The sequence below is a fragment of the Harpia harpyja genome, chromosome 6, assembly GCF_026419915.1.
Source record: "Harpia harpyja isolate bHarHar1 chromosome 6, bHarHar1 primary haplotype, whole genome shotgun sequence".
Lineage (NCBI taxonomy): Eukaryota > Metazoa > Chordata > Aves > Accipitriformes > Accipitridae > Harpia > Harpia harpyja.
Genome location: NC_068945.1, coordinates 4,162,863 through 4,179,871, shown reverse-complemented (window position 1 = coordinate 4,179,871; position 17,009 = coordinate 4,162,863). Strand labels below are relative to the sequence as shown.

General features: G+C 41.9%; 1 protein-coding gene across 2 annotated transcripts in view; it reads left to right on the top strand.

The window, feature by feature from the left end:
• Positions 1 to 17,009, top strand: part of LRP6 (LDL receptor related protein 6) — a 125,260-nt gene that overhangs the window by 85,394 nt on the left and 22,857 nt on the right. For both annotated transcript variants that reach the window (XM_052789669.1, XM_052789668.1), the window contains exons 8-12: positions 7,019 to 7,235; positions 8,581 to 8,870; positions 12,238 to 12,464; positions 14,687 to 14,871; positions 16,610 to 16,936. In XM_052789669.1, the coding sequence (XP_052645629.1) occupies positions 7,019 to 7,235; positions 8,581 to 8,870; positions 12,238 to 12,464; positions 14,687 to 14,871; positions 16,610 to 16,936 (1,246 nt within the window). The remainder of the gene's footprint in view (positions 1 to 7,018; positions 7,236 to 8,580; positions 8,871 to 12,237; positions 12,465 to 14,686; positions 14,872 to 16,609; positions 16,937 to 17,009) is intronic.

The following is a 17,009-nucleotide window of genomic DNA, read 5'->3' as shown; positions in this document are numbered from 1 at the left end:
CTTGATTAGCAGTGTTGTGAACTCAGTCAATATGAGTTGCATCAAACTAACAGCTCATGTAAGTATTTATCATGGGATAATCAGGGCTGAAGTAACTAAGCCTAAACCTTGAATATTCCTAAGTTATTTCAGGTATAATGCAGGCCTTGTTCAAGATCTTTTTCCATGGTATGTTGAAATATCTGGGATATATATATTGAATTCAGTGTTTCACAGCTGTCTTACAGTAATACTTCTTTGCAATCTTCTTATGCAGATCAGTGTTAATGATCAAACTCATGAGAAATTCACCTTTTCACCTCATTGTTTTTTAGTTGTATCCATTCCTAGAGTGCATTAGCATGACCCATGTTGAAATTATGAAGGTGGTAATGCTTTCTGATGTTTTTCTGCTGTCTTTCAAACTATTGCAGGAAACCCAACTTGTCATTAGAATGACTCAAGAGTTTAAGGTCTGCTCGGGAAGAGTTTACCTTTTTTTCTGTGACATTTCCTTCATATAAGTCTGTGCCAAATGGCTGGGGTGTTTTTCATGTGGTAAGGTAAACCATAACTATATATCTGAGAGTATATTTCAACATGTACTAACAAAACAACAAGCTAGTGTGTTCTGCGTTTGTGGGACACATGACATGGAAGGCATTGCCACCAAGTCAGAACACTTATTCCTTATCCATTCAGAAGGAAGATAAATGCTACAATTGTGTCCTTCCTGTAAGTCAGTGGGGAGAGATGGTTTCCACCTGTGGTCCCTGCTAGAAATTTTGTAGAGCTAGTGCAGTGATGGCAGTAGTACTTGAGCAGGGCAACTGAGGTCCTGTATATTAAGTGGATCTCCTGGCCTCTCTGAGGATCAGGAAGCTGGTTCTGGTAAAGGTGCTGAAGTTCAGGAACCAATAGATTGTCCAAAAATTGGCTGTCAATTTTAAAAATCGGGACATAGGTTCAAGTTATTCTTATTTTGTTATGTTTGTATCTGAGAGCAGTTTATGGATTTTACTGGAGGAAGTTGTTTGTTTGGGTTTTTTTGGGTTTTCTTTTACTGATGCGTATATCTGTGAAATAAACAAAGTTCTGGCAACGTCCTGTAGTGTGGCTGAGGGCTTTCAGTCCATCACAGAGGCCTATTCCACTCTTGTAAGTAATCTTTAATTTTTTGAAGATACAGAGTTAGCAGCTGTTGTTTATAAATTTTCATTGATTATTGACTTCCTCTGTTCCAGTCATCCTGAGAGAGAGCTTTGCATGCATGATACCTACCTGCTCCCTGATTATTTATAGCTACATCCAAAAGAGGAGGCACAAAAGAAGACCCAGGAAACTACAAGCCCATTAGTCTTACTTCAGCCCCTGGAAAGAGTTCTAGAAACTTGCAAGCCAAATGAAACAGGTGATTGGGAAAAGCCAACACGGATTTACCAAGGGCAAATCATGCCAGACTAACCTGATCACCTCCTACAACAAAATAACATTTTCTGTCGACATGGGGAGAGCCGTGGATGTTGTTTACCTGGACTTCAGCAAAGCGTTTGACACTGTTTCCCACTGTTTCCCACAGCCTCCTCCTAGACAAACTGTCAAGATACAGACTGCATGGGTGGTCTGTGAGATGGGTAGGGAATTGGCTCACAGGCGACGCTCAGAGGGTGGTGATCAGTGCTTTTTATTCAAGTGGCAGCCTGTCACAAGTGGGGTCCCCCAGGGATCAATACTGGGCCCCACGCTGTTCAATAGCTTCATAAATGATCTGGATGATGGGACTGAAAGCACCCTCACCAAGTTTGCTGATGATACTACACTGGGTGGTGAGGTGGACGTGTCAGAAGGGAGAGCCATCTTCCAGAGAGACCTGGACAGGCTGGAAGAGTGGGCTAGCAAGAACTATGGAAGTTTAACAAAGACAAGTGCAAGGTCCTGCACACGGGGTGACATAACCCGAGAGCCCAGTACAGGCTGGGATCTGTGTGGCTCAGGAGCAGCCTTGCTGAAAGGGACCTGGGGGTCCTGGTGGACAGCAAGCTGAACATGAGTCTAGTGTGCTGCTGCAGCAACAGAGGCAAATCAGATCCTGGGCTGCATCCACAGGGGCATAGCTAGCAGAGATACAGACATGATCATCCCACTCTACTCGGTGCTTGTCAGGCTGCACTTAAGAGTACTGTGCCCAGCTCTGGTCCCCACAATTCAAAAAAGATGCAGACAGACTGGAGAGGGCCCAAAGGAGGGCCACAAAGATGATCAAAGGGCTGGAGAATCTGTCCTATGAGGAAAGACTGAAGGATTTAGGTCTTTTCTCCCTGGAGAAGAGAAGGCTCAGGGGGGACCTCATCACAGTGTTTTTCAGTACTTAAAGGGCAGCTACAAGGAGGATAGAGGCTCTCCCTTCACAAGGAGCCACATGGAGAGGAGAGGAGCAACTGGTACAAGTTACACTGGGGGAGGTTTCATCTCAATATAAGAAAGAAATATTTTACAGTGATTCACTGGAATACCTCCTGAGGGATGTGGTAGAGTCCCCATCACTGGAAGTTTTCAAGATATGACTGGACAGGATGCTAGATAATCTCATCTAGGCTCCCTTTCCCACAAAAAGTTGGACCAGATGATCTTTCAAGGTCCCTTCCAACCTGGGCTGGTCTATGATTCTGTGGTTCTACATCGAAAATTAAACTGTTCTTATGAGTTAGGATCAAAGGTAACTTTGCACACTGTCACCCTGCTTCTGGCACTAGGTTAACTATGAGTAAATCGTATTGGGTTTGTCTGACATTCTCCCAGATTGACACTGGAAGATGTGTTCTTTCCAGAGCCTGGGGGCTGTCTTCTCCTCTGGGAGTCATCAGTATTGAGGCTGTCTGGCACCTTGTAGAACTGGGCTCTTATGTTTGATATTGATCTAAGTATGTCCCGATAGGGACAGACAGTTTGTATTATTAGCATCTCCTCAGTGCTGTGGATATAAGCTACTGTACATCTGCTTAGTCTCTACTGCCAGGGTCCTTGGTCCGCTAGGCCCGAGCAGACTGCTAGTCTGCATAGCTTTGCCAGGGTTCCAGCATGAGCTCTAACCAGAGCTGAATGTTATTTTTGCAAATGGGGTAGTTATAATGATTGAGCTCTAGACTTAAGCCAATCAAATGGCAAGTGTAAACTACTGTACATTCAAATCCCAGATTATCAAAAAGGTAAGTTCACTGTATTAGCCTATTTATCACAGTTATTACTGGTATTCGAGAGTGAATTGAATCCAAGGTATCCAACAGCAAGAAAGACCCTTAGAATATGTATATATATCACTCTGCAATCCAGTCTGTAACTTTAAAATAGAAGTAATACTTCAAAGTTGTTATTTTATGTTCCTGCTGACCATTAGGTACAGCATCTTAAAAAGCAACCACATTTTCAGCATTAATTAATTTATTTTGAATAAGCTGTATTTTCATGAGGCCATAGGTTTGCATTCATTATTGTTCTAGGATAAGCAAAGCCCTTATCCTACAGGCAGGATATCTGGTATTTTTTCTGAGGCCATTTAATTTTTGTACTTTGTTTTTGGGTTTTTTTTTTTTCCATGAAACTACTTGCTCTTTCAGTAAAGGTAGTGTTTGTGGTTGCACCACATCTGTTTCCTGTTGTAGTCTATATTCTCACTGTGGTTTGCAGTATTCAGAATGGCCTCAGAATGTGAAACCCACACCACATTGTGGTTAAAAGCAGCATAAACCACTGGAGACACTGCCTCATAGCAGCAGAAGGTGGGTTTCTCATACGGGGGATTTTGTAGGGATAGGCTTCACTGTGATGAGCTGACCCATGTGGGGCTGAAGAAGGGGGATGAATGCGTAAAGCAGTATTGCCTGGGACTCAGTTGTCATGTGAATTCCAGTATGTGAAAAGATGATGCTGAAATCCTTTGAAATTGGTTGATTAGTGATTGTTTCTTTTTCCTTGTGCTTACTATATGTATCATCCCTATATCCCTTGCCACTCTCGTTCTGCCTTACACCAGACTGTTTGGTTCTGTAGCTTATTGATGAAAATATATTCAAATCTCCTAAAACGCAGCCAAAGTGAGTGCAGACAATGTGGTGCCATGGAACTATGCATATGGTGGTACCTGGCTGCCAGTGAGCAGATGTTTATATTAAGTAATATTGCACAGATGTGCTCAGGTAAGATTGCAGTGGGAGTAGGGTAGTAGGTATGTGTAAGTACTTTTAGACAGGCGGCTGTTTTGTCTAGGTGACATAAAGCTATCTTTCAAAATAACCTGTATGTGGCAAAACAAAAGTTAATTAAAAGCAGATACTTAATCCTTCTCTTTTCCTGACTTTCTTTCAGTATAAGAGAAAGCTTATTTGAACAGCTCCCGTTTTAAAGTTTGCCAAAGAAAGTTTATCTCGCACCATACACCTTCCAGCTAATTCTCTTTGCCAGTAGTTAAGCATCCCCTTAAACATAGAAGCTTCTTCCTTTTATAAGTACAAGGCAAAAAGTGTAGTATCTAAAGATACTGCATTCTGATAGTGTTGTCTTAGTGGTTATTACTGTGTGGTTTTAGTTGATTTGCTCTGCAACATCCATCCATTCTGTGTATCTCTTTGGTCTGCTTAGCAAGCACTTATTGCCATATATTAATTAGTTGCAAGCAAATGGCTTATCTCTGTAGTTTAAGGGGGAGGGGGAAACAAGTCATCACAGAAATGCAAGATGACTGTGATATGATTAGAAAATGGGTGGTAGACAAAAGGGGATGACTAGTTTGGCTTGGAGGTGGTGATGGTGTCTTGAAGGGATGGTGGGCTTAAGGACTGTAACTCACAGTTTGTCTTACAGATGTTAAATGTGTCCCTGGTTCTAAAGTTAGCCATTAGTCTGTTGTTTAGCAACCTCGTTTATCAAAACAGAGTGTAGGAGGCATGCTGCTAGGAATTGAGAGAGCCAGCAGATGCTGAAATTTTCTGAAGTAGAATAAATGGAATAGCAGGGCTTGTTTTTGAAAGGAACTCCAGAAATTAGGCAATTATGCTGGGCTCTGAGCCCAGCTAAACAATCTGTGATAGGAAAAGCTATGTTTGGATTTGGTTATCAGTGTAAAGGACATAAGTTACAGCTTTAGGATGGTAAATGCACTACAGCGCAAAGTGAAGCTGCAAGTACTGCTCTTGACTTTCTAAAGGACCTTAGTGAGAATGCAGGGGGAAAAAAAACATTTCACCAAGTAATGCTCACCTTATTTTTGTGATTTGTGGGCATTAGTGCATTTGTAGAAGCATGCCGTATATGCTACTAGACTGAAGATTTTTTTGGTAAGCCAATTTCACAGAGTTATTATGAGCTTTTTTTTAAAAAAGTAAATACAGAGCTTAGTCCTACAAACCAGCAAGTATGTAGAGCCCCTTTCATTTTTCTGTCGGAAATGTGCACATAAAGATTCAATTCCCATTCTAACATACTGAGAGTAAGTGCAGTAATGTTGGGAAGTTTATGACCGGGAATAGTTTTAAGGAGAAATTGAATTACTGTGAAGATTATAGCATTTTCTTCCACTTTTTTAGTGAACTTAAGGATATTTTATTAATATGCACATTATACTGTATGCTGAGAAGGGTATGGGTTTCAGTTCTGTTTCTCTATTCTTTTCCTCCCTCCTTCCCCATCTGTGCTTGGGTAGAGAAAAGGTAGGAATTGCTCCAAACTAGCCTTCTCATTTCTCATGAGATTGGAAATCCTTCTGACCACAAAACATCATCCATCTAGCCAGAGTTACCAAACCAATTGATCCTGAAGCTTGTCATTGCACAAGTCTTTTGGTTTGAGCCATGGGAGGAATGAGAAGTCGTACAGACTTGTCTATGGGTAGTGTAATTCCACAAGGCAAGTGAGAGAGATTTGGAAACAGTGATCTAGTAAGTTACTCTTTTTCCAGTCCTTAACTTGGAACATCCTTGGGTAGTGGGAAGGATGTTTTAATGTTTCTGGGATTAGTATGCTACCTTGAATTTTGTGAATCACATTGTTTTGGGAAGTTTTTACATTAAGGTTGTTTGTTTTGTTTTGTTTTTCTTTTTTTGGAAGTATACGTGCTGTAAAATTAAACTGTAAACTTGAAACAAGCAGAAGTATTTCAGAAGAAACTTTTCTGTAGAATTGCAATGCTGAATAATTTTTAAGCTTCTCTTAAAGACAGGACTCTCTTCACTCCTGTCAGTATGGTACTTATTATAATACTTGGCATTCATAAGGTACTTGATCACTTGAACATGCATACATATGTTTAATCCTTTCAGTGCCTCTTTGAGGAAGTTAGGTATTACTTCTTTTTAGCAGTAGAGAAAAATGACACAGTAAATTCAGGTGTCTTGATCAAAGGTATGCAATTATTTACAGACTATTACTGTTCCTTCTAGTACAAAAAATACTGAACTTAATTTTGAAGAATGTAAAACTGGTTCTTTATTCAGACTTGGGAATACAAATTCTGGGAAGCAAACAGTCAAGAAGATCTACAGAATATGTTTGTGTGGGGTGTCCTCTTATTGCTATCTGTAACCGGGGCAAAGCTCACTTGGGAGGGACTGTGGACTACAAGATGCTGAGCCAGGACTCCTTGACATTGTAAGCTTGTCTTCGTTCATTTAAAACACAGTGTCCCCCATTTAAAACTAAACCAAGAGACATAAGTCAGAAACGAGAGAGGCAGGCAACATATAACAGGCACACGTAATATTAGTTCCTAAAGCAAATATAAGGAATGTTGTGTCATAATTTCACGTTATGATCATCTTATGAGACTAGCCTTATACGTAAGGGATCCTCCGTGGCTTTTAGAGTAAGCACCTGTTGAAATACGGGGCGGGGGGGGGTATTAGACTGCTGCGTAATGTTGATAACATTTTAATGGCTAGGAGTTTATTTTTTAATTTGAAGTCTAAGTGTGGAGCAGCTAGTTAATTAATGTCTGATAAATAGTGACAGTTTTATTCTGTATATGTATTAAGTTTGTGTATATCCATAGGTCATGAATGCTGATGGAACTGGGAGAAGAGTTCTGGTGGAGGACAAGCTGCCTCACATCTTTGGATTCACATTGTTGGGAGACTACGTTTATTGGACAGACTGGCAAAGACGCAGTATTGAACGTGTGCATAAGCGCACAGCAGAAAGAGAGATCATCATAGATCAACTGCCAGATCTAATGGGCTTGAAAGCTACAAATGTCCGCCAGATAATTGGTGAGTGATACTACTAATCAGGGAAGTAAAATGAAATAGAAAATTTTAGCAGTGCTTTTCTGCAGGTATCACTTTATACCAGGTCAGATTTTTAGAAATGAGCAGAATCCAGTTCTATTGCATGATAACTGCAGGCTGCAGTTTGATGGGATGGGGAAGGTCTTTTGTGAGGTGCTTCAGTTCTCTATACTTGGAATAATGTCAAGTTGGAAAACAGCCAGGCACCCCCCCAAAATGGGTAATTTTCTGCTGCTTAGGGATTTGGAACAGCTCATAGGTCTGAACAACCCTGGGTCCAGTAAGGGGAGAAGAAGGATCACGGAAAATGAGAACTTCTCTTTGTAACAGCCAGCTATTCGATTAGGCCAGCTGTTTATGAAGCTGCAGCTGTAGCAGCTTTTCATCTTGCAATCTGAACACGTGCTCCCAGTATGCAAAAGCTAAGAATGAGCCAGTGTTAGCCTGTTCAGTGCTTTTCACATTAATACTCCAAAATAATCTTTAAAAATAACTAGAAGTACTTTCTGCCCTGTAGTGTCTGTGGTGTAAAAAAGCAGGATCTAGCTTTAAATTGGCTATCATTGGCTATCCAAACACTAGTAGCAGTGTAACTGTAGCATCACAGAACTCATCACTTTTCCCTGAATATCCTTCTATGCGGGCAGGGCTTGCAGCTTCTTGCTGCCACGTCTGGATTGTACCCCAGGAAATTACTCAAATATAGTTGAGGTATATCTTTGTGTTGCTGCTACCACATTAGCAGGATGCCCTAAGGTACATGTGCTTTAAATGCAGCCCTCTTTCCAGCTGTTTAGCTAATTGAGCTTGGTAATGCTGGGCCGCTCTCAGTAGGTGGATTTCCAGTGTGTGCAGGTACACAAGTTAGTATTGCAAAGAGCTGGAAAGAAAACACCTTTGAATGGATGTGAAAATAGATCTGCAAATTTTTCTTCTTTAGGAACACAATTGGGGTATGTAACTGGACCAGTGTACTGTAAAAAGCAGCAGAACATACTCTTGCTTACTCACATACTTATCGTCCGTTCAGTGCTTATGCTGGGAGTTGGGAACATCAGTAGCTGTTGGAGTCCAGATCCCTTTCCCTAATGCTGGGTATGTTTCATGGGGTCAGGAAAACAAGTACTGGCTTTCCAGCCAAGTAGAGTAACATGTGTCTAAAGCATTACAGGAAATGAACAAAAATTAATTTGCTCAGAGAATAAAAGGTGAAAAACTCTATGTATTTTGTAAAGCACTCAGTGTCGTTGGTGCATGTGAGAACTGGCTTCATCTTCCAACTGAAGTCAGTTTGCAATGATTGCTTTTGCTTTTGTTGCATGCTTAGGTACAAACCCTTGTGCAGAGGATAACGGCGGCTGCAGCCATCTTTGTCTGTACAGACCACAAGGCCTTCGCTGCGCTTGCCCCATAGGCTTAGAGCTTATCAATGATATGAAGACCTGCATTGTCCCAGAAGCTTTCCTGCTGTTTTCTCGAAGAGCAGATATCAGACGAATCTCTTTAGAAACGAACAACAACAACGTTGCTATTCCACTCACCGGAGTCAAGGAAGCTTCTGCTCTGGATTTTGATGTGACAGACAATCGGATTTACTGGACTGACATTTCACTGAAGGTAGAGGTTTATTCCGTATTGGCTATTAAGTTGTTACAAAGTTCTTGAGATACTTAAGAATGGATTGACAAATGCGATTTACCAGATTTAAGGAATAGGAGCTTGTTCTAACTAAGAATGGCATACATTTTCATTATACTAGCAGCATTCTCTCCTATAAATCATTTGCATTGGTTTTGCACGGCAAGGTTTTGGTAGCAGAGGGTCTACAGGGGTGGCTTCTGAGAGAAGCTGCTAGAAGCTTCCCCCATGTCCGACAGAGCCCATGCCAGCTGGCTCCAAGATGGACCCGCTACTGGCCAAGGCCAAGTCCATCAGCGACGGTGGTAGGACCTCTGGGATAACAGATTTAAGAAGCGGGGGGGGGGGGAAAGCTGTGCAAGAGCAGTTGCAGTCAGAGAGAGGAGTGAGCACATGTAAGAGAAACAACCCTGTGTTACGGATGTACAACTAACCAAATCCAACAGGTGTTAAAAATCAGATTTATTCTTCAGCAAAAGTTAGTTAGAAGTCCGGTAACATTTTATAAAACCACAGGCTCAATGATGTAAAGAGAATTAATACTACACGGCCGACTTAAGAATTCCCAAGATTTAAAGTGATGGCTCAAAACGCGCGTATCACTCACCTAAAAGCTGAGGGCTCTCTCCCTCGAGGAGTTACCTCAGGCGGTGCCCCGACCCGAGGGGGAGTCCCCGACTGCAGACCCGCTGCTCCGAGGAGGACTGATTCCAGCGTGTCCTCCGGCGGGACCCCGTTTATACCCCTGTCGAATCTGACCTGTGGTCATTTAATTCTGTTGGCCAGGAGGGTCACCTTGGTGTACCTGGCACATCTCGATTGTGTGGCACATCACACAAATTTCAACCTGCAGCCTCCAGGGTTTCCTTCCCCTTCTCCCTTCCTGGAGAAGTTTCGTTTCCTGCTGGCAGGATGGGGGGGGGGGCGGGATGTACTGCCACACCCTGCAGAGCCCCAGGTCAGTGAAGAAGGAGGGGGAGGAGATGCTCCAGGTGCCGGAGCAGAGATTCCCCTGCAGCCTGTGGGGAAGACCATGGTGAGGCAGGCTGTCCCCCTGTAGGCCATGGGGGTCCACGGTGGGGCAGATATCCACCTGCAGCCCATGGAGGACCCCACGCCGGAGCAGGTGGGTGTCCAAAGGAGGCTGTGACCCCGTGGGAAGCCCGCGCTGGAGCAGGCTCCTGGCAGGACCTGTGGCCCCGTGGAGAGGGGAGCCCACGCTGGAGCAGGTTTTCCGGCAGGACTTGTGACCCCGCGGGGGACCCACGCTGGAGCAGTCTGTGCCTGAAGGACTGCAGCCCGTGGGAGGGACCCACACTGGAGCAGTCTGTGAGGAACCACAGCCTGTGGGAAGGACTCACATTGGAGAAGTTTGTGGAGGACTGTCTCCTGTGGGAGGGACCCCACGCTGGAGCAGGGGAAGAGTGTTGAGGAGTCTTCCCTCTGAGGAGGAGGGAGCAGCAGAGACAACGTGTGATGAACTGCCCGCAACCCCCATTCCCCATCCCCCTGCGCTGCTGTGGGGGGAGGAGGTAGAGAATTCGGGAGTAGAATTGAGCCCAGGAAGAACGAAGGGGTGGGGGGAAGGTGTTTTAACATTTGGCTGTATTTCTCATTATTCTACTCTGATTCGATTGGTAATAAATTAAATTAATTTTTTCCCAAGTCGAGTCTGTTTTGCCCGTGATGGTAACTGGTGGGTGATCTTGCCCTGTGCTTACCTTGACCCATGATCCTTTCGTTATATTTTCTCTCCCCTGTCCAGCTGAGGAGGGGAGTGATAGAGCGGCTTTGGTGGGCACCTGGTGTCCAGCCAGGTCAACCCACCACATCATTTAAATCTCATGTACACATTTTCACATAAAGGATAAGTTTGCAAAAATTAATTTGTTTGGCAGAAAGCTGAGAAGAATGCCATATGGCAGAAGGTTTTGGGGATCACAGATGTTTTGCCAGATGTTTAACAGGGGAAGCCTTGTCTTGGGTCAGGAAGTGACAATGGGTCTTAGCTATTTATTAACTTACATGGCTACTGCATGTGAGACATATTATGAATCACAGGCTTTGTAAAACAGGTCTAGGGTCTAGACTGACAAATCAGAAAATGTTGAGGGTAGGTGTTTAAATGTGGTTGTTAGTGGAGAATACAGACAATACACGGAAACCTGTTATCTCTGTTATCAGTGAGTCTAGTTTATTCCCTTTGTTTTTCATGGGTTGTAGATGTAGTCAGAATTGTGGGCACCAAAAATTAGTTTTTAATAAAAGGAAATTTTCTGCAGTTGGGTTGAGACCTGTGCCAGCAATAGGACGTTTGCAACTGAAGAATCGTAGAAGTTAAAAACACAGAGTTTAAGTTTGAGAGAGGTGATTTGGCTGAACTCTTTAGGTATGGTATTCATTTGAGCTGTGTTTGAAATAAAAAGAAAACAATGATCTGATCAATTTTTAAGGGTGATACAGATGAAGACTGGGATATAAACTTTCCCTGCTGTGTACTGTCACAAAGTGGCATAATTAGCAGGTAGCATCCAAAATGGGAAGTAAACAAACAAACAAAAAATCAATCTTTGTGTAAACTTCTAATGGGTTAGGAGTATGAGGAGTGTGTGTAGAGGGGAATATTAAGGACACAGAAAGGAAGCCCATGTTTGCCAAAAAGAATTTTGTACCATCCTAATTTTATTCCTTTACTTTCAGGTTTATAAGTGGTTGTAGTAAAACAGGGAATGCCTAAACTCTGATAGAGTATTATAATACAATTCTGGATGTATCTGCTATCACAGGCTGATCCATGATGGCAAGAGTTAAAAGAAATCTTTTGAATAAAAGACCGAGAAGAAATTATGCTTAGTGAAATGAAATTAAACCGTCAATACTGAAGCACTTGCAATACTGAGCTAATCGGTCGTTAGGTTGTTTTCGTGTTTGCTGTTCTGTCCCAAACTTTTTCATTAGGCTGCTTTAAATAGTGTTCCATGCTATAACATCGATGCTTTTGTATCGTCCTGGGAGAGCCAAAATATTTCCCCCTCAAAGTTGGCACTGAGTTATTAAGGTCACTTTGGCATGCAGACTGCTTAATCGAACCAGACTAGTTATCCCATTTATTTCCCCAGTGAAACGCTATTGTAATTGACACAGAATGCATTCACAAAGTACAGTAAATCATTACTTCTGAATAGCAGCGTTGTTTGCCTTGCAAATAAGTAGCATATTGTGAGATCCTCTTTCCTATGAGATGCCTAAAATCTGAAAGTGTTTAAAATGCAACAAAGAAAACAACCAGCCCAATGACAGACTGGTAAAATTTCTAATTTGCCTGTGTATCTTTGTATCCCTACAGACCATCAGCAGAGCATTTATGAATGGCAGCGCACTGGAACACGTTGTGGAGTTTGGCTTGGATTACCCAGAAGGCATGGCTGTAGATTGGCTGGGGAAGAACTTGTATTGGGCTGATACTGGAACAAATCGTATAGAAGTGTCAAAGCTGGATGGACAGCATCGCCAAGTACTGGTGTGGAAAGATCTTGATAGTCCCCGGGCATTGGCATTGGACCCTGCTGAGGGGTAACTTGCTGATTTAATTTCATGTTTATGAGCGGTGAAAAACAACATCGTAATGCTTTCTCTAGGGCATGTTAGTTAGGCATTGCCTGTAAATCCTGAGAGAGCTGAGCTGGGGAATACAGCCTGGTAATTTAGAGTATGAGGGCTGGAGGAATACTCTCTTAATGTCCTGAATAATCATTAAGAATACTACAAAAAAAAAATCAGAGCAGCTCATTAAAAAGGGATTTATATTTAGTTTTTTAATTAACCACAGAATCAAAGTAGTTTTAGGTTTATGGAATTCATTAATTAGAAAAGGACTATAGCATTGAAAAGAAAATATTTGTCCTTTTAAAAATGAGGATCCTTTTTATCACAAGTTAGGGTCCAATAAAGGTATTAAATGATTTAACTTGAGAGTGGGTGAGTGAAGCTTATTGTCCAAGAATAAGGAAGGTGTTTGTTTCTTCAGATAAAGGACCCTTTTTAGTTGGTATGGACAGGGGAAGCAAGGGCAGAGAACGAGTGGAAACAATTATACCCACCTATCCCCAAAATGAAAGATTTCCTGAGAAGAAACTTCTCAGTTGGATTCAAATGTAATAGCAAAAGTAGGGCAATAAGCAGGGGGAGGGAGGAAGGAGCGGGGCAAGGCAAGGCAAAAACTATTTAGCTTCTGAAATAGCTCTTCTAGCATGAAATGCTCATTTGACATTAACTAATTACTGCAAACCCTTTTTGAGGTTATACCAACATTGTATTATTCTTATTTTGCAAATGAGGGAACTTCATTTTCAAGTGTTATGAACTTATCACAGTTTCCAGTGATGCTGCAAGAGTTGCAGCAATGCAGAGAACTTGGAACATATTCCTCCTGCTTCATTTCAACAAGGTGGTGGCAACTGTCGCAGTGCTTAGTCAGAGTTCTGCACTGCCCCCAGTGGGACACACAGATGGGGTTCAGCCCTGACGTGCCAGGGGCTGCCTGGACAAGTACATCAGAGGGCATCCAAGACCAGATTGTTAGATCCAGTTACTCAAAATCTGGTTGTAACAAAAGGTTGCTATGGATGATTCTAGTTTTACGCTGGGAATAATTTTTTCCAAGGATTATTGTAATTCAGTGCTTTGTCTCTTCACCACAGACGAGAAAAAAAAATTACTTTAGTTTTGAGTCCGAATGCCTGGTTTTCCTTTTATCTTATAGCTGAGCTATGTCATTGTACTTTACATAGAAGTTTTCATGGCACTGCTACCGTGGGAGCAATTCTAACACTTAGGTCCATGCTGTATACAACTTGCAAAATTTATGCACAAAATACTTGCAAAATTTTAAGAAAATCTTAAGAAACGGTGTCTAAAGAATAGTTGCCCCTTGATAATCGGTTTCTGAAGCAACCTTTCCCACTGTGTAGTTCATTGAAATTAAAAGCATTTCACAGGTGTTTGTTACTAGAGGTATTAAAGCAGAAAGGTGTAAACAATTGGCTAGCTATGTCTCACTTGTTTTTAAAATGGTATTGGGTTTACATTTTGGAAGAAGTGGCTAACTAGCCACCAAATGTCAAATATACAGCCTTCTCTACTGTACAGTGCCTAAAAAAAAAACCAAAACCAAAACATGTACAAGTCTGTGCCTCTGCCAAATGAGGCATAAACTGGCATGTGAGTATGTAATAGTTTGTACTTCTGCTCCAGTGGAAATGCCATACAATTTTGTGTCATTCTGCCCTTGGCTGAAATGTAGCACACTGTTAATGTGGCTGGTTGACTTAGTTGTGTGGAGATGAGCAGTGGCACCTACTAGCCAAAGTGCCCTGCATACCTACTTTTTTGTATTCCTTCATTTGATGGACAACTGAATAGAAACAGAAGCTAAGTGCCATGGAAAATATCTTGCTAAATAACCAGGTATAAATGAAGGTGCCCAACTGCCAACCTTTTGCCTCTTAACTGACGTGCATAGATTAGTTGAGATTGAAGTGCTTTCATATAGAACTTGCTGATGAAAATCCAGCTCCAAGTGGAAAAAATAATGTTGGAAGCATTTTGAGGAAACTTGACTCACTTCCTTGCTTGTATTTTGAAAAAACATTTAGTGTAATGGGGCCTAATAAATGCTCGAATTTACAGCTCTTGTTTTTCTCTTACTCTTTCTACAGATTTTTGTTTTGTTTTTCCCCTTGAGTTCTTTTTTGGATTAAATGTGATTATTTTTTTTCTTTTGTCCTTTTAATCAGGTTTATGTACTGGACTGAATGGGGTGGTAAGCCAAAGATTGATAGAGCTGCTATGGATGGCAGTGAGCGGACTACTTTGGTACCGAATGTGGGACGTGCTAATGGCCTAACTATTGATTACGCTAAAAGACGACTGTACTGGACTGACCTCGATACCAACCTGATAGAATCCTCCAACATGCTAGGTGAGCCCCAGAGCCCTGGGCAGCATCGTGGGGATGCTGCTGCTTTTTCACCATTCCCTGTGGCAAATTATTGCTTAAATCATGTGAAGATACATATCTTAAGACAAAAATAGATTTTTTTCAAACTGACATGCTTTTAACATTTGCTTCTATAATTGATGTTTGTGCAACACAGCATTTAGCGAGACCTCAATTTTCTTGTAGGTGATATAGTTGCTCACAAAGTTAAAATTATACAAGCTGTACATGTTTTCAGTTATATGTAGGACAGAGCTGTCAGCTCCCAGTGTTTTTGAGAGTCTTGTTTTGCTGCTCTGAAAGAGCACTGGCAAATACATAACAAACGCTTCATCATCTGTAGAAAGATAGAGAGAAAGCCAAGATAACAACAGCTTATTGGACATTTTTCACAATATAATTTAATACAATTTGGTTTTTAATCTTTGTTGGTATTCTCAGGGTTCAGGCATTTTTTTCCCCCAGTATCCTGCACACTAAGGAGCTTTTCCTGGCTATAGTATTGGTCACCAGGGGGGCTCTCTCTCATGCTGGGGTGTGTATGATTGTTTTATAAACCGGTCATTACAGCTAAATGGAGGTGGAATATTTTATTCTTTCACTGTCCCAGGGTAGCGTACTGAGGACCCAAGCCTTCTCAGATTTGCACAGTATTTTTTTTTAACTTCTTGGCATTCACAGGAGTAGACTGCCTTGTTGTGTGCCAAATTATTCAGATTAGCGTTATCACTAGCCAGTATTTAAAGCTAAAGGAGGTAGTCTCCTTTAAACAGTACATTTGCAATAGTGGAACAAAGCTAGAAAAAGATCAAACCAGGAAAATGCATTATAGGAATTATATGTAATAAAAAAGCCTTTCTTCAGCTTCTCGTGTATTTTGGTGGGCTGTTGAGGCTGGCTCAGTGTTCCCCTGTGTGCCGTGGAACAGGACACAGCATTAGAATTTCATCTTCCTTGTGCCTGTGGCTAGTGACAGCAGAGTGCAGAGCTGTGCATCCTCATCTTCTCTGTGCAAAGAGGGAGTGACCTCTTGCTTTGTAATCTCCCATTCATTTTCTGTGACTAGACGGCAGGACATCCCATGGCAATGAAGTGGTTGAAATAATTTCCCCCACCCATGCCCTGCTCCTTAAGGTCTCTTAACATTTCCATGGTATACACAATTAACTGTTTCCTGCCTTGAGTTTCTGACTGCTCCTTCCTGTTAAGACATTCCAGAGACAGGTTAGTTTAACCTTGTGCATTTAATTTCTCTCATAATACGATGTAGAATTTTATTAAGCTTGTACAATTCTCTCTCTGTAAGCAGCAGGCACCAAATGTGGTGCAAGAGATGCTGAACTGGGAATACAGTGTCAGGATCCTGCATCCCCTTCAGAGGGATCCTGTTTGTTTCAGGGAGGAGGGAAAGGACAGAATCTTTCCAAGAACCCTGATCAGTTTCAAAGCTGAGACTTTTTTCTTTAGTAAAATACATTCTCTTCTGTGAATTGCAAGCAGGATTAGCACATTTCTGTGATATGCTCTGAGACTTCAGGATGGTCTTTTGAATATTGCACATTACTTTATAATTTACTTCTGTAATAATGAAATAGTAACTTTAAAGTAATTAATTATGTGTTAACCTTTCCGTGCAGGGGACATGTCAAACAGCATTAAACAGCATATTGTTTGTCCCCATATAATTCCGCTTTTTCTCTCCCTTCCATTTTGGAAACAGGCCTTGACCGTGAGATTATAGCTGATGACTTGCCTCACCCATTTGGCTTGACTCAGTATCAGGATTACATTTACTGGACAGACTGGAGCCGGCGTAGCATTGAACGAGCCAACAAGACCAGTGGCCAGAACCGAACTATCATCCAAGGGCATTTGGATTACGTTATGGACATCTTGGTCTTCCATTCCTCCAGGCAGGCAGGCTGGAACGAGTGTGCGTCTAGCAATGGTCACTGCTCTCACCTGTGCTTAGCAGTCCCTGTTGGTGGTTTTGTCTGTGGCTGCCCAGCACACTATTCCTTGAACTCTGACAACAGGACTTGTAGTGGTAAGCTGTAATGAATGAAAATAAAACAGAGAAGCAGATGTGTTTAGTAACAGATGCAAGCATTGTACTTGGA